The sequence below is a fragment of the Lissotriton helveticus genome, chromosome 2_2 (genome assembly GCF_964261635.1).
Source record: "Lissotriton helveticus chromosome 2_2, aLisHel1.1, whole genome shotgun sequence".
In the NCBI taxonomy this organism is placed as follows: Eukaryota; Metazoa; Chordata; class Amphibia; order Caudata; family Salamandridae; genus Lissotriton; species Lissotriton helveticus.
The window spans coordinates 41,388,099-41,414,945 of record NC_136060.1 but is presented as its reverse complement, the minus strand read 5'-3'; the positions used below and the strand labels follow the sequence as shown (position 1 = coordinate 41,414,945).

Here is a 26,847-nt window from a genome sequence, read left to right as displayed (position 1 = left end):
CTGTGTCAGTTGGGGAGAGAGGGTTCCATAACAGTGGATAATAATGAATTCAGAGGGCAGACGTTATGTACTGGGCAAGTCTCTTTTGATGGGAGGTATTTTATAGAAACATTTGTAACCATGTTTTAGGTTTTGGTCGACCACAGTCTAACAGGCATGTTTTAATTTGTAGATAACCCCTGATGAAGAGCCTGGCATGGCTCGAAATGCATTGGGTAAACATAGACTGACCTTTGAGGATGACTTACGCACATTCCGTGCTTCGAATTAAGGCCTGGATTGGCATTTCGCAAACATTAAGGAAAATGTGTATAAGTGACTCTCATGTGATTGGAGAAACTACAAAGTTGTTTTGAAAAGTAAAGGACCAAATGTGAATAAAACTTTGAAAAAAGGAAAAATGTATGACACTTTTTTGATAAAAGTAAGTAACGCAGTGCACCTGGAGTGAGGCGTTTGTTCGCTTCATTTCTTTGATATTTCTACAAACACGTGTTTGGGCAGATCACGGATAACCGGGCTTGCACGCAAATGGATGAAATGAAAAAATACAGAGGATTAAAATTGGATGAACAAGGTGTGCACTCTCACCCCCCTCTTTTGATGATGTATTACTCTGAAATTAACCACACTATCTTCTCCACTTAAGAGAAGAGTACAGTCTGCAGATAGCTCGATGCCGCCTCAGTTGGGGGTTAAGCGGGAATCAGCAGGGTAGCAGGGAAGGGCCATGCTCGGGAGCTCCGCAATCAAGCTGCTGCGCTCCTCAGCAGTTAGCCACTCGCCGTCCTCTGTGTTGTTTAAATGTTTAAGGCATGACATCAATAACACTTGGTTTAAAAAACAGGTCAATGAGGACACTGATACTAGCAAAATGTAGTATGTACTCCGAGTTGTGAAGATCACGCCCACTGAGAGAGATTGAGGTGCCTGCAGTTAACACTCTAAACCATCTATCTAAACACGAATTCTCGATTGGTAGTGTTTGAAAGGTCAAATAGCTAGCTACCTCACATTGGCAAGGTACTATAGCATCTAACAAGCGGATGTCCATGACTGTGATAAAGTACAACTTTTAATATTGATGCTTTTAAGCAAACCTGATTAGATCTCCACATCCCAGTTGAATTATTCAGAGTTGGTTATTAAGCTCAACAAGGAATAAATATAAAACTAACTGACTCTTATTTGATGTAATTAGTCATTTAATTGCATTTTCATCATTTACAATTTTGAACATCATGTGTCTTTGGTATGGGTCTAATGTTTTCCTTAAAAGAAATTAGAACATCTCACCAAGTTCACTCTTAATGCTGATTTTGTCTCTTCAGGTTTCACTTGGAGCCCCCAATACATTAAGTACTTAGGTTTACACTTCTCTCCGACCATTTCAGAGACAATTTCTCGTTGTTTGGAAAACTGCATCCAAAAATTATCGTCTTTGACGTCGAAATGGCATCCTCTTTATATATCTTGGTGGGGTCGTTTAGATACCATTAAAATTATGCTCTCGCCCATAGTTTTGAACACGATCTCTAATATTCCATTAATTATTCCATCCAAACATTTTAAGAAGATTACTTTCATTTTGTCCTCCTTTTTATGGAGTACTAAAAAAGCACGTATGTCTATGTCGAAACTAATTCGTTCAAAGACAGAGGGTGGGGTGAATTTCCCTGACTTTCCTACTTACCACAAATCATTCCTTCTACACCAGGCATCAAAATGCCTTTCTAAATCTAACATATATCTCCCTAAATGGGCTTTACTTGAGACATCCTTTCTTTCACCTTTTTCATTTCACGAGTACCTCTCTTTTACACGTATACCACAATCCATTTCTACTTTCATAATCAAACTGACGTCCAAATTGATCCCGTCTGCTGCTGAAACCTCCTTCTTTACTTCACCCATCTGGCATAATAAGAATATTTCAATTAATAACAAACCCATTTTTTGGAAAGCTTGGAGACAGCGTGGTATAATATGGGTCCATCAACTTTATGATCAAGGTCATATCTTGTCATTTGAACGAGCTAGCTCTATTTTCTCCCTACCTCTATCCTTTAAATCTAAATATACTCTCTTGTCGCAAGCTATTCAAAATGCCCACTCAAAATTTGAGCTAATCCAACCAACTGATTCACATGAGCTCTTGCATTTGGGTCAACTTAGGAATCTTGTTCTTGGTGCTTCTGCGGCATCCTCTATATATACATTTCTACATTCTTCCCCACATCCAAGGGATAAAACTATGGTAGAATTAGCATGGGAAACCGATTTAGGATCTTCCTGGCCAATAGACTTTTGGGGTAAAATATGGCTTAAAATTCGTAAATCTTCTAGGGCAGCTAATACCACACAAACACTCTTTTTCATCTATAATAGACTCTTACTTTCTCCACTCACACATCATGCTAGACGTGCTCATATCCCAGACCTATGTTGGTCTTGTTCGCTACCATGGGTGGACCTATTTCATATGCTCTTCACATGTCATTTTGTTCACACTTTTTGGAAAAAAGTATGGGCTCAAATAAACTCCATTTTTAATTCCACCCATTCTTTTACCTTTTCACATATTTTCCTACGTAGCCTGTCTCCTGTTTGGGATAATTGTGAGTCTAACGTTTAAATCATAGACTTATTGCTGGCAGTGGCCTTTCAGCAAATCACCAAGAATTGGACGGACTTCACCAAACTATCATTTCAGGCATGGTGGTATGCGGTTTGTTACAATTATCGACTTGACACATGTTTTGTATACCCGTTACACATTGCACCAAAACGCCTTCATTTGTGGTCACCTGTCACACTTTTTATTGACACAAGCGCAAATCGCTCTCTTCGTTTGCCTCCTTCACAACAAGAAGTTGCTAAACCCTCATGACATTGTTTACAGTTATTATTGCATGTTTTGTTTTATCTTATACCGTACTCTCTATTTTCTATTTACGTATTCAAGGCTCCTATCTATCCGTGGGCCTACTACATACAGTTAGGTATGTAATAGTATTTTACTTTACATTAAAGTGACGTTATAGTAAGGAGTAGTAATAATTTGTTACTTTATGGGCTTTTGTGTCTAGAGGGAGAGACTGGACTGCTGCTTAATCAATTTAAATATGCCCATGTGCATGCTTATAAAATGTATGCTTTAGATTATTTTGTATCAGTTAGTACTTATTTACATATTTCACAGGTTGTACTGGTTTGTAAAAACTGAACATTATTATGGTGAATGATGTCATTAGCAGCCGTGCTCCGTGATGGTGTGGAGCGGTGGGCCAGTAGGGCCGGGTCGGGGGGAATTTCGACAGATGACGATGAGGGAAAATTATTTATTTCATTTTCCCATGTGGTCGTCCGTTCAATCCCCCCCAACCCAGCCACCCCAGCTCTTACCTGCACGGGCCGCAGCTAGTCATTAGTGATGTCATCCATGATCAGGAGAGGCCCGTGCAGGTAAAAGTGATGGAGCAGGTTGGGGAGGGAGTCAACAGATGACGACAAGGGAAAATTACATTTAAAATAAAGAAAACCACTTACCTTGTGCTCTCCGCATCACTGAGTCAGCGATGCGGCGAGCGCAAGGTGAGTGGTTTTCTTTTTTTCAGGCTTGCACTGTGAGCGACGGCATTTTAGATGATCAAACGTGCTCATCCGCCTAAAAAGAAATGCACTTCATTGTCAGTGTTGATGTGCCAACTATTTACATTCTCAATGCTTTTTCCTTTCCATTCTATATCTTTTCCTATTTATTTCTGCAATTAAACTATGGTTTCAAGTTCCAGTAATTCAAAGCCAGAAGTAGCTTTCTTTGCACCAGTAAAGTTCAAAGGATTTGTATATCTCTTCTAAGTGTAGCTGCATGCTGGGAAGCCCCTTTACTGTTCTATAAAATGTATATGCAAAGGTTTATTTATTACAAGTATATTTGTTTATTGCACATGTGGTTGCTTTGTTTAATCCAGAGGTTGCATGTTGGCTTTGTCTTCTTTTTATGGCATATGCTTGCATTATAAAAGAAAAACGAGAACCACTGTATCAGATTACTAAGGCTAGCCCAATTGTTTTGCCAGTGCGTGTTCTTATTTAGGGATTCATTTTCACAGCTGAGTGGTTGAGCCTCAGCCAGGTTCCCAATGTTAAGCAAATGAAATGCCGGCACGCAGACATGACCGTTGGCCTCCTGACATGTTATGTCACACACTCAATTAGAAATAAAACATTGGTGTCAGAATTGATTCAATAAAAAATCAATAGGATAACACAAGGTTTCAATCTAGCTAACAATTGTCATTTTTGTTGGAATAAAAAAAACATATAAACACGGGAACAGATTTTCAAACGTTCATTTCACTCTTTGGACATATGTTCGTGTTTCAATATGTAGGTAATATTTAATGCCAGCCATGCCCCTTACAATATAATTGTCTGTGAGAGCGAATGTAAAACCTAGAAAGAAACTACCCCTGAATATTGGTGCTTGACAGAGTTGGTAAAAATTTGATAAAGTACTTCTCGACCACCTGCATGACTGGACTGAGTATGAGAAAATCCTAGTTAAGCTGCTTTCAGTAAAGGGATCTGTACAACAGAGAAGAGCACAAAGCCCTTTTTAGATCAAGCCTAGATAGCGATTACGCTTAGTGACCTGTTGTATATGCTTTGTAGGGTTCTACTTTGCCCCAGTGCTTTCCATTGCTTTTAATTTGTCTATGTCAGTGTCCTTTAAAAATCATTGCTTGCTAGCAGTCAGTCCTGCCTCTTTGTCCCTCAGTTTTCTCTTCTGTTCCTCCCACCCAGCAGGGACTAAGTACTGTCTCATTAGTGTTGCCTTCCTGCAATGTGCCACCCCGCTCTGTTGCTTGTTTATTTTGTCTTTTTGCAATTTGGGATGTCGACCGTCAGTTGGGCTTATTTTGGTAAGATATTGTTCGGTATGGGGCTTCCTTTTAAGTGGGAATGGCCTTGTGTTGGGCTTCTTTTGGGTAGATATTCGTTTTGGGCTTCTTTTTCGGAAGATTGGGCTTGGTTTTATTATTGTTGCATCCTAGCTTCATCGTTGCTGTTTAGCCATTGTTGTTGTTTACTTACCTGGTGTAATGTGCCGGAGGCTCGTGATAACGAGTTAGCTACAGTGAGCAGCGCATGCGCCTTGTTTTACATTGCTGCCTAAAGAGGGGCGTCTGCTGCCTTTTGCTTCTCCAAGACATCAAATATTGATTCATTACTTTGCCATGCAGTCACAGTATATCTATTAACTTGTAGCATGTAACATGTCGCAGTCTCTGTAGCATATAATTCCCCATACATTTCCCCCTATGGCAAGGACTCTCAGGCTGGGAGACAACCTTGGCGAACAAGTTCCCCCGACCCTGTACCCGGGTCCTGCACTCTGACCCCGGGCTGTGGCCTCTCCTGCCCCCCTCTGCACTGAACCGAGAGTGGAAACAAAGCACTGAGCAGAGGCACAAGTGAGGCTTGGAGTGAAGGGGTGCAGTGTGCGTGTGTGTGTCTTTATGTGCTGGAGCCTTGTACTGTCCATGCACCTTCTGCTGCACTGCATTCAACCTTCCTACGCTGTAGGCACCGACCCCTACGCCTCACTTCACACTGCACAGACATTTCCACCTTCATACTCATCTGCACAGCTCCGTGCACCTTCATGCCTGGTCTCCATAGCCCTTATACCCTCCTGCCTCCACAACCGCTTTCATCTTGAAATCCTGCCAGCACATCCCAGCGCGCCATCAAAAACAGTCTGCACAGCCTTGTGTGCGTTCAGCAGCATTTCCTGCACAATACATTTCGACTTCAACTCCAGCCTGCACCATGATACCCACCCTAGCCCCGTACACCATCAGACCCCGACTGCACAGTCTGCTGCACATTCATACCCTGCTTGTTTTTGATAGACATGAGGAGATTAAGTGAAGCACAGTATGTAGAGCCTGCTTGTTCCCCAAATTCAAAGTCAGCAGTTCTGGCCCTCACGCCACATCCACATCTTTTATCGAGTTTACCTAAAAAGTCACTGCCTCTTGGGAAAAGTGGTCCACTATGGTGATCGTTTAGCTATCTTCTGTATATCAAATATAACAACCATGAGATGCTCCCTGGGAGGTAGCCGCAAATAGTGCAGCTGGTGCACTGGCACCGGTATCTAGGAATTTGATAGCCCACGGTACTTCGACTCTGGTGGCGTTTTAGTGTCCACCCGGAGAATATTTCGGGTGGGGATGCATTAGGCCCCATGAAACCTTTGCTACGCCACTGTGTGCTGGTTTAAAATTCTCTACAAAACACTTGTGAGACGCAGATGTGACTCTTTTTTAGATTAAATGTCCTTTGGCACCCTTGGAATTGCGATTCTCACAATTTGAGAATGTATCCCCATTCATTCCTAAGGGCCTCTTGTCCCATAGGAATGAATGGGACACTCATTCCTTAATTGCGATTCGCAATTTGCTAATCGCAATTAAGGAATTTTAGAGATTCGCAAAAAAATTGTGAATTATTACATACATTCCATTTTGCAATTCTCAAATAGCGATTCCTTAAAAATCGCTATTTGAGAATCGCAAACTGTAAATTACCTACATAGGCCCTCAAGTCCTCAACTTTCTTTGTGCATTTCGGTAGTTGTAGTCCATAGAGGTGAGCGAGTCAGTAAATTCACTGGGGCAGCAGAGCAAAGGGCTCGCCTTGGGTATAAGAATCCGAACACGAATGGAGCCGACAACTTATTTAGTATGTAAATTGTGCAGCAAATGTAATGTATTATAATAACTCTTCAAATGTAAAGTGTGTTTAACATGTAGAGAGTTGTTTCTCTAGAGCATTTGATTGTATCACTGCACTGAGTGGCATTTAATACAGGAGATAGTTTCTAAACATGGACTGTAAAACAGCCACATCCTTCCCGCCTTTTACGATTCAATTAGTGAACCATCAGTTCTCACCTGTACTCTAATTTGTAGCATAGGTTGATATACACATGCTAACATTTTAGAAGAGGGGCGTAGAAGATTTTACAAAAATATTCTGGAGAATGTATTCCCCGCTGGCTTATAATGAAGCAGTTGCAATTTCAAGTGTGAGATAGCCAAAATAGGCAGTTTTTCCACTTCATAAATTGGGAGACTCCCAGCAGACTCGGGTCTATTGGCATGTATTCATTCTCTAGGTAGAATGGAACAACTTTAAAGTATATTAAAACTTGTCTGCTCTCCTCCGGTACACACTGAGCTGATTGTATTTCAAGATGCTCTAAAATGGAATGACGAAGGAAAAGAAGTTGCATTGAAAGAAGATATTGCCCAGAATCAGATAATTTGATGAAAGTCCACATTTGTAAAGCGCACAATCACCCGTAAGGGTCTCTAGGCGCTGGGGGCCGTTGGGAAGATTAAGCGAGCTATTGCCCAGAGTCAAATGGTGCTGGGCTAACCTGCCGCCGGAGCCGGGGATCGAACCGTGGTCCCCAGACGCTAGGAAGCTGGGATTGATCCTCAGTGTCCTGCTTGTGGAGTTCGGCCCCTAGTTGGGTATATTTTTCACATTTTTTGCATTCAGTTTTGATGTTTCATCTTTAATTCTCTTAGGAGGTACATCGGAACACTACTAAATAAATGCCCGTTTCACGTTAAATCAAGCTCATAGTAGAACAACTTCCAAAAAAATGGAGATTGAGGGAAGGCGGACATTGTGATGCTCTGGCTGTAGCAAGAGGCTTGTAATTGTAGGTGACTGCACACTGCAGGTGATGAGTATTGTGTTGCAGTCAAAAGTGTGAACTTTTCTATCTCCTACTGTGGTGAGTCTTTTGAGTGCCAGCCTTCTGTGTGTGACTTCAGATTGAGATTAGCTTTATTCGATTTTAGTTTAAAAATCATAAAAGCAACAACAATACATATATAAATACCATAACATTACACAATTAGTATCAGCTATTAAAAACGAAATTAAATAAATATGACGAATCAGCTAACCAATTATAGAAACATTTCAATATCAGATAAGACAGGAGTTTACTTGTTAATTACATATTAGTTACATACTGCCGTGTCAGTTAGGCTAGAACTCTTAAATGGCCTCTTTATAGTTGATTCTTAAAAAATACAATTTTTAAACAAAAGTTCAAAACTGTTAGAGGCTAGACGGTTAGTGGCGCTAGGGGCACAAGATCCCCTACCCCAAGAGTTGTGTTTCCTTGCCGTTGATCTTTGTAGCGGAATGTGTGGGAAGCTCGGGTAAAAATCATGCAAGTCCCAAATGCAAATGGGACCATCTCCTTCTTTGGGCTGGCAAAATCGTAGATAGGGGACGATATTCCTGTTCTTAAATTTGATTAACACCAGGTCCCCAGCAGTGTCTTTGGGCAGCGTACCTAACCACCCCACCCTCCTAACGCTCAGGATTCCACCATCGAAATCAGGTGGCAAAGGTCTATTATTCTGTAGCCAAAAAATAACCTTGTTAAGCAGGTCCTGGTGTGATTCATGTTTTCCCTGGCTAAGTGCGGGGACTCCAGAGAGGACTGACACATAGGGGGCGGCTTCAGGAGGTAAATTAATACGTGGCGTTCTTACCAAAGCGGCTCTAGCCACTGTGTGAGTTGCTAGCACAGGTTTTAATGTTACTTTAGGGCCAGTTAAGATAGATAAATTTAGAGGCAGTAATGGAGTTTCGCCATTCTTACACATGACGGACTTAAGCTTTTCGGGGGTGATGGGAGGATTAGGGCAAATGGGTATTGCCATTTTATTGGTTAGTGGAGATTTCTTTTTAATCATTTCCTCAATACTAGTCAGCCTTTCCCCCAAATCAGCAATTTTAGTAACCAAAGGTGATATGACAGATAATAACAGTTGCTCGAGCTGGGCCAGTAAAGACAGTTGAGGGGACGATACCGGGTCATCTATTTTATCTGCAGGCATATCCTCTATTGATGTGGTTGGGTTAGGGGGAGATGATGTAGGGCTGGTGCACAATTTTTGAATTTTTGGTTGGTTAGCATTGACATTTTCCCCGTCATGCTTCCGTTTAAAGTTAAGACCCTGGGGCAGTACATTGGGTTGAGTTTGGTCTTTATTTAAGGGTGAATATAGGCCCCGTAGAGTGCCATTTAAAGTATCGGAATTATTGTCCATAATAGGGGAGAGTGATACATCCGGTACATACTTAGTGCCACACAAGGCATTGAGCTCCTCCCAAATGGACATAATTTATATTCAAGAAAGCCAAGGAACGGCAATACACAGTGCAATGTAAGTCAATAAGTAAGAAGCGTCTCTATACCTCCTCCAGTACAAAAGTCAAGTGGGGTGGCCCGTCCCGTCCTCTTCTGGCCTCTGAGGGCCGTAGAGGGCCCGCCCTTTGCCCGGGCTTAGCCCGGCGCGTCCCGCACGCATCCCGCGAGGCGAGGCTCCCAGCTGTACTTGTGCGCCACCGGGCGCCTGGAAAACATAAGCGGCGTCCTGGCCGCAAGATCTGCCGGGAATTGAAGTCCCTGGGTCCCTGGATGGGCGGGAGGGGTCAGGAGTAGCAGCACGGATGGCCCGATAGACCGGGCAGCAGAACGCTGTATGCAGGAGCAGCGCCCTGCAGGTGAGTGCCCCCAAAGTCTCTGGCAGCTTCCCCAGTTGATGAGTATTGTGTTGCAGTCAAAAGTGTGAACTTTTCTATCTCCTACTGAGGTGAGTCTTTTGAGTGCCAGCCTTCTGTGTGTGACTTAACATTGAAGGGCTCCTGATACGTCATTAGGAGTATCTTGATGTTCAAGCTGTTAGGATAATTTTAATGTTCTCAATGTCTTGTTCTTGTAACTTGTATTACCTATTCCAAAAGATTGCGGACCCCAGGGGAAGTAAAGGTCGCAGACCAGCCTTCCCCTAGGGAATTCGCCCATAGACCGGAAGGACAAGGTGTGGGGTGGGATTAGAGGGGCAAGGGGAAGGGGCGGGACTAAAAGGTGTTAGGAGAGGAGAAACAGCCTCTTCTGAACACCTAAGCACTACCGGGGGGACATAAGAAAACTTTGTGGTTGGTAGGCGGGTTGTTGGGGCAGGGGCCGATTCGTCGGGTGGCGGCGTCTGTCAGCGGGCTCTGGCATCTCTGCCCGGTAATGATAGCGAGCAGGCTGCCCTAGAGGGGAGTGGGGGAACGCGGGGCAGGGTTCAGCTGAAACATATTTTAAACAAAAGCACAAGGTTCGGCTGGAACATACATGGGCCCGGCGGCGGGGGGCGCTGCTGCACATGTTTGGAATAGAAGGGCCCCCTATCGCGGACCAGCACCCCTTGGGGGGAGGGGCAGGGTTCCACATGTCGGGAGACGGCGCAGGGGATGGCCCAGAGGGCTTAAATGCAGTTTCTTCTCATGCATACAGTGGAGAGGTAGAAGTAGTGGTTGATTTATGCCAGTTATGGTGAATGACACCATTGGAGTGCGGCTATGCTAGTTATTGCAGGGGCCTTGTTTTGGGGGTGCTGCGTGGGAGGGCCATGGGAGGCGGTCGGGGCACACAGGTGATGTTTGGGGCACTGTGAGTAGGGGCGAGGGACCGCCTGCACGGCGCGAGGCCCGGTGGTGCTCAGGCCTCACCTGGCTGGAGCGACCTGGTTGGGGGGGGGGGACCAGGACCGGTATTGTTCCGGCAGTGAAGGGGATGCCAGCGGGGCGCACAACGGCCTCAATACGCTGGCCAGAAGTAGTAGGGGGGTCCGCGGCGGCCTGCCCCTCCATCGTGGTTTCGCGCAGCTCAAACATTAGCAGCGTTATGATTTTTTCAGAAGTTACGACCACAGCGTGTGACAGTTGGCATGCGGCATGGAGGCCTGCGGATGAGTAAGGGGTTTGTGGACATGGATGTGGTGGTATGCCGTAAGAATAGGGAGTGGGTTGGTGGATTGAAAGATGCAGTGCAAATGGGATGGCGGTTGAGTGGGGTTGCTCAGGGGGTGCGGGGGCGGGGTTCCAGTTAATTTGTCTGTTTTGTGTTGCTCCAGGGTACAAGTACGGTTACAGGTGAGTGCGGGGGACGACGACAGCGGGGATCACCAGCGACTTGAGCAGGAGAAGGAGGTCCTAGATGGACTCTCAGGTACGTGTCTATGGATGGGGGAAAAGGGGGAGCTGCACGGATGGGGGTCTACCGCTGGTTGGCCCGGGGTGCATTGGGAGGTGATGGATGAAAGGGGATGCAGGTGCTGTTACGGCAGGCTGCTGGTGTACTGTTTGGGGTCAAGTGACGGGTAGGCATGGGACTGGACTGGGGACTGACGAAGCACACCGGTTGCTGGATTGGAATGTTAGGTCATAATGTTTATTGGTTCAGCATGGTTGGAACTCTTTGCCAGGGGTCCCGGGGCATTCTCAGAGCGAGAGGAGCACTTAGGGGCCTGAGGTGCCGGCTGCCACACAAGCAGTTATGGGTGGAATAAGCGACATGGGGGGGGGCGTACACGCACTGTACGGGCCTTGCCCGCAGCTTGGGCATGCTGATATTGGGTGCCATCAGGCTGGGTTGACTTGCAAAGTAGAGATTTGGATAATCCATTGACATGCAGGGGATCGAAGGGGCTAGGAAGTCCATCTCTGTTGTTCAAGGCCGTGGGTCCATGGCGCTCAATGTCATAGGGAGAAAGCCGGGAGTCCGGCGCAGATGCAGGAATTGTTCTGGGAGAGGGGGTTTGCACGGGTCCAGGGACGCCGGAGCGGGATTAGGTGGCTGCGATTGGGGCCCACCCGGGGGGGGCGTGGACATGGATGGCGGCACAAATGCTGCAGGTGCTGAAGACCTGCGTAAGAGTGGTAGGGCTTGAGGTTTGCGCTATAGTGTGAGGTGGGTTTTTGACTGATATGCTGTTCCCCATTTATTTAAGTACAGTTTTATATAGCAGTGGCTGTACCCGTGGGTATCAGAGCGCTCTGCACACAGGCTGTGACGAACTGGGGTGGCGGGGGTGTGCAGTGGGTGGGGCTTTGGGGGGCATGGGGTGCAGGGGGCTTTACAGCATGTCGGGTTTGAAAGTGCTACACATGGGAGTGGGGGTTTAGGCTGGGTGTCCGGCAGGGGATTTTTTCATGGGTGCGCAGAGTGTGAGACCGAATGGTGCATCAGGAGTGTACGCGGCAGGGTAGGTGTAGGGATGGTTTTGGGATGTGTGGTGCGGGGAACCTGCGCGCGGGGCAGTGGCGAGAAGACTCTGGCACTGTGCTATTCTCAAGAGTTACAGGGGACCTGGGAGTTCGTTAGTTTCCCCCTGAAGGCGGGTTTGCAGTGGTCAACGTGGAGCAGCGGATGAATGGGTGACCGACATTGTGGCGCCTGGCGTGCTTTGGGGTACATACTGGGGGCACCTAATTCTCAAGCAGGGCGACTTTGGTGCTTTGAGGCGCTTTCCGAGGATGGTTTGTCTGGGTGCCTGGAATGGGGGTGGGAGTAGTGGTTACGGTTGGGGGGAAGTCTTCAAGGGTACCAAGATTATTGGCTTAAGATTGAAGGCATAGGGCTGGGGGTGTTGTTTTTCTGAAGGAGGAAGGTGGGATTTCAGTTCTGCAGGTCGTTCTAGGCTTCACACGCAGGGGGGCTGCTCACGGTGGTGCACGGTTTTGGCGTTATGGGGGCTGTTGCAGCGATGACAGACTGAGGGCCCTGGTGGGAAGGGAGGGAGCTGCTGCAGGATTCAGGGCTGCGGGTGTCGAACAAGGTGTTTCTGTGATGACGTGGCGACTAGACACTTGTCGACCAAGGGAAGAGGGATAAACTTCATGTAGGACTAATTATTCTTTTCTACTACAAGAGTTGGGAGTGGTGCCGGAGTGGAGCAGGGCCCCAGGCGGTCGCCTGGCGGGAGTGGCCCCTTCTCCTGGGCATGGACCGTCAGAAGAGGCAAACTAGCCAGTTGCACAAGGGGTGTACAATGATGAGGGAATCTGAGGGATGTATGTGGGGGGTTTTGGCCTGGACAGTTGATAATATGTTATGAGAAATAAGGAGTCGCCCCAATCTGAGGTTTCAGGTGGGATACAGACGTATGCTGGGATATCGTGGGTATGGCTTTACACGATGATACATGGAGGGGGACATGGTGCAAGGAAGCAGATAATGGTGGCAATTGGGTCACTGTGATGGCAGCAGAGTGAGTCGAAGGGGGGGAGCTATTGACTGACGAAAGTACAGGTGAGGGGAGTGGGATTGCACTGGGAGGGGGGGGGGCACCTGCATGGACAGGGTCGGCCCGTCCATAAACGTTACTGGTGCCTTTGGGTGCAGGCCCTGGTGGTGGATGGTCGTTCACGGTGAGTGGGGCTCTTGTCACAAGCAAAGTTTTGGCCCAAATATTCTGAGCGGTTTACACGGGATGAAGGCAGAGGGGTGGACTGGTTGCTCAAACCGAGGGGGGCACGTGCCACAAACAAAATTTTGGTTCCATCATATCTTATCTGTCTACAATGGTGGCGAGCAAGAGGGTGGATGGTCGTTCATCGTGAAGGGGACACTTGGCACTAATGAGTTTTGGGCCCCAGCATCCTATCTATCTACATTGAAGGCAAGCAAAAGGGTGGATGGTCGTTCACCGATGAAGGGGCGCTTGTCTTCTGTTACACTGGTTGCATGCAAAAAGGTGGATGGTCGTTCACCGCGAAGGGGGCACTTGGCACAGGACAGATTTTGGCCCAAGAATCCGGTCTGTCTACACAGGATGCAACCAAGAGGGTGGATGGTCGTTCACCAAGGAGGGGGTGCTTGTCGCAAGCAGAGTCGGTCCCGCAAAAATCTTTTGTTACGCTGAATACAAGCAAAAAATGGATGGTCGTTCACCACGAGGGGGCACTTGTCACAAACAAAGTTTCGGTCACATTGAATCCTATATGTTCACAGTGGACGCGGGCAAAAAGGTGGATGATCGTTCACTGCGAAGGGGGTACTTGGCACAAACAAAGTTTTGGACGGGAACCCTATGTCTACCCTGGATGCCAGCAAAAGGGTGGATGGTCGTTCACCAGCGAAGGAGGCACTTGTCGCAAGCAAAGTTTGGCCCAAAATGACTCTTATCTGTGCACGGGATGCAGGCAGAGGTGGTGGATTGGTTGTTCATCACGGGGGGGAGGGGGCACATTTCACGGACGAGGAGTGGCTTGCAAAATGTGATTTGTTTACGAGGTGACAGGAGGTGGGGGGTCGTTCAACGCGATGGGGGGGCACCGTCCCGGCCTTGGTTTGGCCCGACGCAATGTGCCCTGAGTACAGGCACAGGTGGTGGATGGTCGTTCACCAAACAAGGGGGAGGGGCCCTCCTGTCACTGACAAGGTTTGGCCCGACAAAGGTTTTGGTTACACAGGTTACAAGCAAAAGTGGCCATGGTCTTTCACTGAGAGGGGTGGCAATTTTCCTGGATATGGGATTGCCTTGGATATGTTATTTGTTTGCCCAAGACGCATGTGGAAGTGGTGGCTGGTCGGCCATTGGATGCCACAAGTTGGCGGATGCATTCGCTGCACAGGAACTTGGGGTTTCAAGTGTTGCTGGGGAGGTTGGCACCTTTCGCGACTGACGGTTGTCCCATCAACAGTGAATTATATAGAACATACGTTTGGGTGGTGGGTTGGTCGTCGACCGGGTGTCGCGGGGTAGGCAGACAGGAGCAGAAAGGTGCCTGGGAGCGGGGGGTGGGGCAGTGAACCGCCCTACGGGGGTTCCCTGGTTGGCAGTACTTTGGAGGGGTGGTGAGTCACATACGGGCGATCCACCCCTCTAGGGGGAGAACGGTACACGGGTGACTGATAGCGGGGCGCGGGAGGCAATGAAGGAAATTCAACAGAGGATGCTCGGAGGGCAAGTGAAGGTGAGAATGGGGAGAGGAAGGATGTAACCGAGTAAATGGGGAAGAGTCAAACAGGTGAGATGGTTTTGAGAAGGAGGAATGGAGAATGAGTCGGTATGGGGTGGGGAAAGAGTATTTATTGCATTTATGTACTATATAATAAAGTCTAAAGAAGTGCAACCTTGTCCTAATAAAATGGCCTTTTATGCTTCAAGTAACAGCGAGGAGTGTGGTTCTTGCGCGAAGAGTAGTGAACTAATGCAGTAACTGCAGTGGCGTAGCTGGGGTGGTGGTCCGAGTTTTGGGAGCAGCCGCCTGCCATCACGGGGCAGCAATAGGAAGCACTCACCAACCACCCCATCCCTCAACCCCCCCCCACCGCGACGCTCTTCAGCATGGCAAACAGACGGACTGCCACTGGCAGCCAGAGGGCTAGCTACGCCACTGAGTAATGTTGCTTCGTTTTGTAACATGTACTGCAGGTGTTTACTGTGGGTCCACTCAGCACCGCGATCTTGTGGAGTCGAAATAATGACTAGTGATATTGGTAGTGCCTGGATGCTGTAGTCTCCCAACACTGACTTCTGTTCTCATAAGGTGACTAGAATTTTAAATAAAAAAAACGGGACATTTCACGAAAATAGGAGTACAATTTTAGTTCAAGCGAGCGGACAGAATGGCAGCACCCTTCAGCTGAGAATTACAGAACAGGCAGTTAGAAGAATATTTATAAAATGCATTTTTTTAAACCCAGTAACTTGCCTGTTAATTAAAATGCTTACTTGAAAGAACAGGTAAGTATCCCTGCTTTGTAAAACATAAAAAAGCACCTCCTGCCGTTTTCAGTCGACCCTCTCTAAAAACCGGGACAGGAGCTAGATTTCCTGAAATCTGCTGGGACAGCTGGTATAAAACCTGGACCGTCCTTGCAAATCCAGGACGCCTGGTCACCAGCCACGGCCGGCAGTGGGAGCACCTGCAGGGCGGTGACGTGGGGAGGGGGAAGGCAGGGTGGGGGTTAGTAATGTATGGATTACAGAGTTTTACAGGTAAGTAAACATTTAAATAAATAAAACAAATTTTGTTGCGTGCACTGCATCGCATTGGGGGATGCAGTGCACTCACTCGGATTAGCAAGGGATGCTCATCAAACTGCGCCCAGACTACTGCAACACCTCACCTCTATTTTAGATCTGGCTTAAACACATCCTTTGTTGCTTTCCATTATAATTAGGGCTCCCTGTTTTCTGTTTTTACTGATTTTTACAGATAAATACAGACAGAAAACATTTATTTTCGTGTCTGTATTTATTTTAAAATGTGTATAAAAACGGAAATTAGGTTCTTTTAAAGTAATTCTAAAGCCTGTCTGGCATGACTGCCAAGGCTGTGTGGGTTGATAGGAAAGGGGGTTAAAAAAGAAAGGGATTTTAGTAAAGAGACTTTAACAGCAAGGCTGATACTGAAATGTGCATATTTTCATAGAAGTGCATTGATTTCCCTCAGCGGGTGCTCACAGCACTAAAACCTAGCAGGCATTCAAGCATGACTGCATTTGTATCAGTTAAATAAATAAGGAAATATACTAATTTCAGATTCATTTTCTTTTACAAAGACCAAAATAAATACAGATATATACAGATCAAATTAGGAAAAAATAAATATGGATAAAGACAGACGGAAATGCCCCCCCCCAAAAAAAACAATAAAACCGTGAGCCCTAATTATAATGTGATTTTGAATATTAATACATCCTATCACTTCTATACACAAAAATGCCATTGGGCCACCTTTCCTTAGTGATTGGCTTAGTTATGAATGTCAGCCTTATCTTGCATAAGACCACAGCATAGTCATTTGGCAATTAGACTGTAGATGTTGTTACTTGATGGCATTTTACCTCTGCTTGGGGTGGATCTAGGTCTAGGATGGGATACAAGAGTTTCTAAATGTGTGTTCATCTTTTGTTGAGGCAAAGTTAGAAAAAGAAGTTAATGTGTAAGATGTTGTTTCTGGGATCAGTTACATGTAAGTGGCTGCTTGGAGCCCTTTATTCCTGAACCGTATCTGAGAGGCGCCCCCTCCGATTCTTCTGGCTTTGCTGCTTCTCCTCCTTGCTAGACTTTGGGGCCAATTTGAGTCTCAGCTGTGGTTTGAGATCTGCACCGCTCTCCTTGGCTATTCTTGAGCCCATCTTTCTGCTACCGGGCCGGAGAGACGCCCCCTCCTGCTTTCCTTTGACTTTTTTTCAGACTTTGCTGCCTCCCGTTCTGCGGGTAGCTGCCTTCGCGCCGGTGGTCTTTCTTCCCTGACCCCTGGTCTCCGGATTGGACATCTCTGCCCCCGCTGCACATGGACGGTGCGGCTGTGACTTTATGGCTGACTCCTTTCTCCTTCCTGACTTGCTGGCTCGTTTCCCCCTCTGGTAGCCCTCTGCCTTGACATTCGGACTTGGACCCTTGTGCACCCTGCCATTTTATGACTTGCTTCTTCTACTACTTTTCTCCTGATCCACCATTTTAACCGCATGCGTGCGGGCAGAATTCCGCTCGTACGCTGAGATTTTTTAAATCGCACTTTACGTGACGAGCTGGGCTCGTCATCAGCGTGCGAGGAGGCTACACCATGACGAGCCCAGCTCGTCATCAGCGTCGAAGGGGTTAACGATCTCTGAACTCTTCCTCTGTCCTAGCGACCTTTCTGTTGTCTCTCCTGTGCCTCTGACCTAGTCCTCGCTGTCAAACTCATAACTATCTCTTTCCCTCTCTCGTTTTGTTTCACTCTCACTTTCCTGTCCATATCTGCCTTCCTTTCCCTTTCTCTCTGTCCCCCCACTCCTCCTTCCCCTGCCTCTTAGATTGTTCTTGTCTCCTACTATCTGCCGCTTTTACAGCTATCCCACTGCTTTTCGTTACCTCGCCCAGCGTCTTCGTTTTTTGCCATCCTCGAGTATTCTCATTTCCTTACCCCCTGTTGTTTTAATGTGTAATTTTATGTAATTTATTGTACAGCTGTTGTTACTCTTGTAAAGCGCTCTGATACCTCGGGGTCTAGCCAGCGCTATATAAAACTCAAGTAAAATTTAAAAAAAAAGAATTTAAAAAGTGTGTGCAACTTGCTTCTTTTCCAAACACATTCGGGTAAGGGAAAAGGTTGCATGTTCAAGCAATCTGCTTTACTTTTTAAAGTTTACTTTTAGCAAGTTTAACTAGTTATTTTTATCAATATTCTTTTCATTTAGATTTAAGTCTTGCCTGGCAAACGTGATAAGCACTGGATAATACAAATCCTGTAATAGTGCATAACATCTTTACTTCATTGATAAGAAATAAATACATTGGGCTAAATTTTAGCACCAATTATGTTGTCATATAGCTTAATGCACATACAGCATCATAATAGAGTTGTTTGGCATAGTGCAACATGTCACACTGTTGCAGTTTCTAAGCTCTGTAAATAACAAATAATATGGGCACCAGCAGTTTTTGTAATTTGTTGCATATACTTGCAATGATTTGTTGTGTGCCTATTAAGGTTACATTCATGGGTTCCTAGTGGTATGCGTGCTCTCGGACTTAATATTTAACCGATGCACTGAAATTGTTCTAAGCAGTCAAGCCCAGACCTACTGGGTTTGCCAGCTTGTTTTACTGGGAAGCCGATATTTCCCTATCTGCTCCATCACTGTGTTCAGCCCTCAGCTTGAGGCATTTGGCGCTCTCCGTTTGTTTGTCAGTCCAAGGTCCGGAGCTGAAAAACTAACAGTTTCAGACCCACGAGATAATAGCAGAAAAAGCACAAACTGCAGGCAAACAGTTTGCACATTAAGATCTCACCGACAGAGCTTCATCTGAAAGAAAGTGGATCTGGACACGGGCATCATTAAATCTCTCTCAATAGGGGTCTGCCTGTCAGAACTCTCTCTATAGCTGTGTCAACAATACATGTGCAATGTTATTGACAGTCCAAGGCCCAATCAGGTACTGCTCTGTCACTTACACTGTACGTGACAGACGTTCTCCAGTCTCGGCAATTACCTGTGAGTTATGATCCTTAACCTCGCCTGCCTGATCTACTTTAGGAAAAACTACTTGTAAATGAAAATATTCAGCTCAAACTAAAAATTGTGTTCACGAATAAGAACAATCGCCTAAAACCTCAATGCACAACATATGCCCCTATATTCATACACAACTTCAAAAATGTTTGTAAAGGCACCATACATACAGCACATATCTTTCGTTTCTAGTCATGAGAACTTGTATATAGTCATTTTAAAGAGTCGAGAAATATTTTAAATGGTTCTGCATCTAATGAATTCATTGGTAGGAGGCAAGTAACGTTTTATACAAACAATACACTTAACAATAATGGAACAACTTTTACAAAGCATTACACAGTTACAGATGTTAGCCATTACCTCAACATTATGTGCATGAAAAAGGATTATAAAAGGCAGTGGTCCTATCCAAATCTTCATCAGTGGTTCCTTTCGAAATTCCTCTGTAAACTCCACGATTTGGAGAAAGAAATCTAAAAATACAAATATTTTCTCTTATTAAAAGGTAAAAATCTTGACATCCACATTTTTTTCCTTAGGTCTTGCATATACCCAAATATTGCATGCATAGTCCTATATTATGAGTGGCGGTATTCTACCCAGAGGAATAATTCTACGTAGAATCCAGCCATTCACCATTAGGAGTGACCCGATGTTTCCGGGTGGTAAATCCGGGTTTGCAAACTCTGGGAGTAAAATATTTCCAGGTATAGAGGCACCGGAGCCGGGTTCACAGAAGAGCCAGTGGTCACCGGCATGATTTGTGGGTGGCGGGGCTGGTGCGGGCACATGGAGGGGTTGTGGGGGGAATAGGGAGTGGGGCAGAAAAAAAAAAACAAACGCCTTGCCGCACCGGTCCCGCGTCTCTGCTCCTGCTCTCCACGGCACAGGAAGCACAAATAGTCTTCCTAGACAAATCACAACGCTGCAATGCAGCGTTAGGATTGGTTGTGAATGTCTTGGTTCAACGTTCAACCAGGGTATGGGGCCCTGGGCTTGTTCTCCAAGCAGGCTGTAATACAGCCTGTATGGAGAATGGGGAAAGTGCGCATGACTGATTTGGGCAGCCTGAGAGGGCCAACCAAACAGTAATTGTGCACTTAGGAGTGGGCAAACCACTCCTGCCCTGCTCCAAGAGCAGAGCAGCCCAGCCCACCCACCTGCTCACAAAGCAACAGGAAACTTAAAAGGATAAGAACTCAAAGTTATTATCATTTTATGTTTCCTTTGCAGTGCACTGCTTAAAAGCAGTGGGCCGCCCCTGAGAAGCGCACCCAGTGAAGAACATCCGGATTATACACCCAGGCCTCTGTCTGGCACCTATCTGACCCTGTAGCATCATTATTGCGTCATTCAATGCTGCCCCAAAGCTGGTTATTATCCCTCCCATGCATTCCTGTGACCTGTCTCCACCTCCCATCGCTCAGAGCACAACACGAGGGGTGTAGACAGTGAACCCTTTCCCCCCATCCCCAGTTTTCTGCCTTTCACCACAACCCTCACCCACCCATCTGCTGATATCTTTCACCTGCTCTGAGCAGACAGAAAATGTCAGATGTATTCCTGGGTCCATACTGCTATGAACCATTCAAGGGGCAAAATAGCTGACACGGGCTCCCTATTATTTCTGCACCAAATTCTGACAAAATCGTAATAACAGCCAGAGTCAGTTAGTATAACCCAAATGGTTTGAATAAATATAGGAAATGCATCATACATAGCGGGCAATTTCACTCTACAACCCAACTCCAATCAACTCTTGTAGTGCAAATTACAAAAAGGCAACTTTTTATGTTTATCTTTCTCAATCTGGTTTAACAACACCGCTCAATGCTGTTTCGTCCTGTGATATCAAACAACAGTACTATTTCGACCAGGTTTTCCCTGTCCACAAAATGTCACTTCTCTCCTGGATTCTTTGTTCACACTTGATCTTACTCAGAGAGTTTAGCCAGCCCACATAAATTAATGTTCAGACAACTGAGTCCCATTTTCAACTCATTTGATAATACTGTAGTAAATTAAATCTTTTTTTTGTGTGACCTCATTTTGTTCCCTGGCTGATTCTGCTAGATTTACAGCTCTGTGCTCTTTAACAATGCTAAACAGTAGTAAAGAACATCTCACGTAAAGCATGTGTTGTCAAATTCGTCCTCCATATTTCGCCTATTTAACTTCCCTAATGTTCCATAGCAGATGGTGCCTAAAATGCACACAGAGCTTGGAAGTTTAAATCTAATAAATGCTGCACTGTGTATTAACACCACCCACATATACAACAACATATGTGTATGCCAGGAGGATGACTGGACTGCAGTTTAAAGGCATAGCAGTAACACCATAGCAAGGAAATGTGCCTCCACCATGTAGGAAAACCCATTCTTCTATAGTAATCTCACCCCAAAACTCCATCTTCTAAACTCAGAAGGTAGGATGAGTAGCAGATAAAAAAGTGACATACTTTGTAGTTAAAATGTGCCTTCACAGCGGCAGAAGGCGTGCAGGTACAGTTACATTTTTCAAAGGGCAGGACTAGGTGCAATTATATTATTCAATTTTATATCTCAGTCTGAGAAAATGCTAGCAACATTCTTCAAAGTTATTTCCTACTTATATTTAGAAATCTGATTTAGTGGTGGAACCAGTTTTATAACTTGCATGGAAAAGTAACTTTATAAAAATGTACTTTATCCTCCCTAAGCCATTACAAGCATAACACCAGTTCTGCCACTCATCACACCACCAGAGCTGGGAAACGCTTTCTTCACTGGGAGCATAAACAACTCTGCCTTAGAAGACAATAGCTTGTCTCTGATCATACGAAGAGAAGGGAGGTGCTAGTTTTGGGCTATTTAGCAGGGATTGGCTATCTGGGGGGGAGACAAGAACAATTGGTAGGGCAAATGGCAGAATTGGCACTATCTCTGTTGACAAGGAGATGAGGAGGGCTTCTCCTATTCATTCAAAGGAACCTTCCCAGACAGTGAGAATCCAGGCACAGCAGTGGCGAGAACCAGTTTTGACCCTATGAGAAGGGACGAGAGCTCATCCAAATATAGAAGTAGCTAAGGAGCTGAAGAAAGCTCAGCATGGTGGCAGAAAGGTTCCACTAGAGCAACACGGGGGCTCTAGGGTAATTTTTCAGTAATGTAAAGACAAAGTGCTGTAAACTGTGTTTGGGAGACACCAAGGAAATAGTTAGGATTAGGTGGCAGAATTTCTTCAGCCACTGGCTAGTGCACCAGCTAAATCTGGCACTTGAACCACCACATCAGAACACTTCTGAGCCAGTTAACACTCTTCCCGAAGATGGTTCTGATGGAAGAAAGAAGACTCCTGGCTCTTGTACTAAAGGACATCTTTCTCTTGCTGGCAACACGGGACTGGAAGTACTGTCAAAGGGTCAAGTAGTGGGCCTCCTGTTTGCCTGCTTCAGTGACACAAAAAAACAGGATTTCGGACTTTGAGATGCCTAGCTAGAGGACTGGACCCTGCAGGAGACCTTGCTGGAGAGAGACCTGCTGATCAGAAGCCTGTCATAAGGAGCAAGGGAAGGCATAACCAACCAGAAGGAACTTTCCCAGCAGTTGGAAAAAAGTGGGACTATTGCCCATCTCTGAATGACCAGAAGAAGGGCTGACACTTGCCCATGACGGTAACATTAAAAATGGCAAGAAATCCTATATTGTCTCCTTTGCAACTTATTGCCACACACTAAAACAGATTGCAGTGGACCTAATAGTAAAAGTATTCGACCTGGTGGAGCTCTGCCCGGCTGCGGCTTGCAGCCTTGGAGGAGGACTAGGACTTTCAAAAAAGCTTGGACTGGAGTGCAGTGAAAATCTAAAGGTTTTGGCATGGCTTCAGTGGTAAATTTCGGGACCTCAAATCAACTTTTGGGAAGACAACTAGATGACGAATCAACTCAAAATGTAATCTTGTCAGCAAAAACCTATCAAACATTTTTTACACTAAACAAATATTCTTGTATCCCTTGTTCAACATTGCCCAAGCAGTATCTGTAAATTGTAGGTTTTGCATTTTCCTGAACTTCTCTATGGACGGTCTTTTTTCCAAGAAAAAGTGTTTTCATTTCAGATTTACTAAATTTCAAGATGTTTAAGTTTTCCCCTAATTCTTGAAATAAGGATCTCACATTCTGCACCCACAAAATATTATCAGAATGATCCTAATCCAAGCAGTCCCTAATGACCTCCCTTGTAAATGTGGTACCCTCCTTTGACCAAATACTATGCCACTTCTTCAAGGTATTTAGATGAATAGTATCTTCAATAAATCCCATGCCTATTTCTTTGGTCACAATGAAAGTAGAGGCTGAACTAGGCACGCCCAGGAGTCTCCGTAGAAGAGTGTTTGGACCTGCAGCAGGTGGCACTTTTCTCTATCCCACACCGGGGAGCCATATAAGGCAACCAACAAACATTTACTTCTATAGAGCTTAGTCAATTCTCTTAAGGGTTTATTTCCTATTTTCTTAGAAAAGCTAAAAACTGCCCCAATAGCCCTAATAAATTTCAATTTAGAAATTTCCATAGGAGATGACCAATCGCCTTTTGGGAGAATGTGATACCCAGATAGCTAAAAGTATCCAGTTCTTCAAATTTTTGTCCTTCTACAAAAACAATCTTCCCAGGTTTAGTTTTAAGTTTCTATTCTTCATAAACATAACAAACTTGTCAACCAGCCGCTGAAGGCCATTTGCTGTCCTGGAGTTGAGCACCACATCATCTGCGTATAACAATATAGAGGTAGGACGTGCTCCTACCCTCGGAACATTAGCTTTCACATCTTGCAGGAAACAGTCTACTCCATTAATATATAGGGAAAACAATAGGGGTGCAAGCATGCATCCCTGCCTAATCCCCTGGGTCACCAAAAATGTATTTGTGCGTTCCCCGTTACTACCACAGCGCACAGATGATGTTAAGGAGGCATATAACTAGGAGAGATAACATCCAATATCCCTTGGGGCGCCTATATCCATTAAGATCTGCCATAATTTGGCAGGCTCACAAGCTCGAAGGCGCTCGACAGATGTGACAAACACAAATAAATGTGCCCCTTCCTAGTGTATATTTACTTATAATAAGATGCAAGTTAATCGCCTGTTCTACAGTGCCATAATTCTCCTTCCAGAACCCAAATTGTGCATCAGTCAAATGTCATTTTCTTGGGCCCAGGCTTCCAACCTAGCAACGATCACTCTACCCATTAATTTTATTGAGGAATCTAAAAGTGATATGGGGCGATAACACCTAGCATTTCCTTTATCCTCTTTTTACAAAATCGGTACAATCACACTCGCTGTCCAGGTTTTTGGGCAGTGGCCATCTACAGTGGCTTTAAAAATATGAGAAAGGATTGGGACCCATAGGGCAAGACGTGACTTAAAAGCATCCACGGGGACCCCATTGGGCCCAGGAGCTTTTGCTAAAGCAGCATTTTCTAGCACTGAGTTGACTTCATTCATAGTAATTACATCTAATGGCACATAGTCGGTAGGCCTACAAATATCCTGTGGTTCGTCCACAGAGATATTTTCAGGATTAAAAATGGCACCAAAATGGGAGGTCCAGGCATCGCGCGGGACTGTTACATGCAGGGTAGGTATAGTACTCTCTTTTAGGAAGGGTATATTTTTGATTTTCCAGAAGAGGAAAATAGCACCAGTGGCCGCTGTCTGTTCTAAGTCGGGAGGAGAGGCCCAAAACTGCACTGTGTCCAGATCAACTCTGATGAAAGGATGCGTCTGAGAGAGAGTCAGGTGTGACTTTTGCAAATTGATAGTGAACCCCAGTGAAAGCAAGTGATTCACCATAGTCTGGAGGTGGGAGAGGACAGTCTGGGGCGAGCACACCTTCAACAGCCAGTCATCAAGATAGGGGAAGACTAGCACCCCTGATCTGCGCAGGTGAGCTGCAACCACCACCATCACCCTGGTGAACATGTGAGGGGTGCCTGGTAAAACCAAAAGGGAGCACTTTGAACTGAAAGTGCTCTTGGCCTACCGTGAACCACATGCAGCACGGATGGACAGGCAGGACGAAAATGTGAAACTAGGCATCTTGCAAGTCCAGCGATACCATCCAGTCTCCGGGGTCTAGGGCAGACAAAGCATGAGCCAGAGTAAGCATTTCAAACTTTTCCTATTTGATGCAGTATTTGAGAGCACGCAGATCTAGAATAGGATGAATGCCTTGTCCTTTTTTGGGACCAGAACGTAGCAGGAATAGCAACCATAGCCTACTTCTGTCACGGGAACCCTCTTTATTGCTCTCTTGGCCAAGAGAGTCCTGACATCCTCCTGAAGCAAGTTCAGAGGGTCCTCCATCAACCGGTCGTAAGTCGGAGGGATAGAGAGAGGGTTATTATCGAAGGGAAGGGAGTAGTCCATTCGGACTATCTGAAGAACCCACTTGTCCAATGTGATGTTTTGCCAGTGCTGGAGGTGATGGCTGATCCTGCCACCAACCGACAACCCATGATCTTTAAGGGCCAGACTAGGAAGGTTTATAGGCTGCAGGGGGAGGAGTGGACTCATTTCACCTCTTGTCACCTGACCCAAGGGGTTGAAAGGAGCCACTTCCATGGCCGCACAGAGGTTGCTGAACTTGCACAGTCTTGTGACTGGGATATGGCTGATGTGGCAGAAATCCCCTGTAAAATTTCCCTAGTCTTTCATACCATATTTGATGTCATAGTTTGAGCATGTTACAAGCACACAATATGGCACTGAAGGAGTTTTCAGATTATGCAGGAGACGCAATAGTTACAGGGTGGCTATTGCGTCTCCCGCATAATCTCGGGTTATGCAGGATACACGATATTCACAGGATGGCTACTATAAGCCCGTTCCTGCATAATAGCATAATAAACGCTCCCCATGTCCAGGGGGCCATCATATTCCTCGAACAGTTCTAGGTTCAGAAAAGAACTGACAACGGTTTCATAATTTTAGCAAAGTGTGCTTACAGGAGAATATGAGTTAGTAACCCTAATCCACCTTCACTATTTCTTGTAGATCTACGAAGCACACTAAAATGTAGGTCTTCTACTGTTATGGCCCTGATAAAAGCCAATAGACCCGTATGGGCTGACACTGTCAGAAACATGACCTGATCACCAGGTGTTGTGGTCTAATATGTGCCCACATCACCACAGTTCAGCTTTTAACCTTTTCCTTGTATAATGTTTTATTAAAATTATCTCTAATGGGCAAGAGGTCATTTTAAAGATGCACCATTGTCGCCATCCAGACAGTCTCCCTCCTGGTGAAGGATACAGCATATTTGGAGAGCAGGACACTCAAGTAGTAAAAGACCCGATGATGATGCTATCCACCTGATCACGCTAGCAGAGAAAAACATATACTGCGGGCAGTGACAGAGTGGTTGAGGGTCTCTAATCTTTTCCAGAGACTCTGGTACCAGAACAGCCAATGCAAACTGCATGCAGTGTTCTGCAGGGTCCCAAGCTTTATGTGTTTATTTGTATAACGTACACTGCAAAACATAATTGCTCCTAAGTACAAGCAGTAGATATTTGTCAAAGATCCCTCCCTGCAAAAGCAGGACATAGCATACACACAAGGGCATGCTTAGAGCATCACATGTATACAGCATGTCATTGCAGGAACAAAATATTGCACCTGGAGAGAAAACGCGTGGCATCTTACCTGCATGAAGGGCTGATGGCTTGTGATAACAGAGGCATTTGTTTCAGAAACAACAGTTAGTAAACAGATGGACAGAGCGTGGCGGAGGTATAGAGCTTGGATTCATATGGCTGAAAGAGGGGCCAGGGAGGGCAGGTGGGAGACGGACCAACGTGTGTGTTTCTACTTTGATGCATCCTTCATCTCAATATGAGCAATACTCCAATGCACAAGCAATTCTGAGACATGGATTCCTCCTTATTCTCCTTTGTTT

At 45.5% G+C, this 26,847-nt stretch overlaps 1 protein-coding gene across 2 annotated transcripts in view; it reads right to left on the bottom strand.

The window, feature by feature from the left end:
* The window catches only part of CYP4V2 (cytochrome P450 family 4 subfamily V member 2), a 278,398-nt gene that overhangs the window by 146,756 nt on the left and 104,795 nt on the right, over window positions 1-26,847 (bottom strand). For both annotated transcript variants that reach the window (XM_078678088.1, XM_078678087.1), the window contains exon 2: window positions 19,259-19,371. In XM_078678088.1, the coding sequence (XP_078534214.1) occupies window positions 19,259-19,371 (113 nt within the window). The remainder of the gene's footprint in view (window positions 1-19,258; window positions 19,372-26,847) is intronic.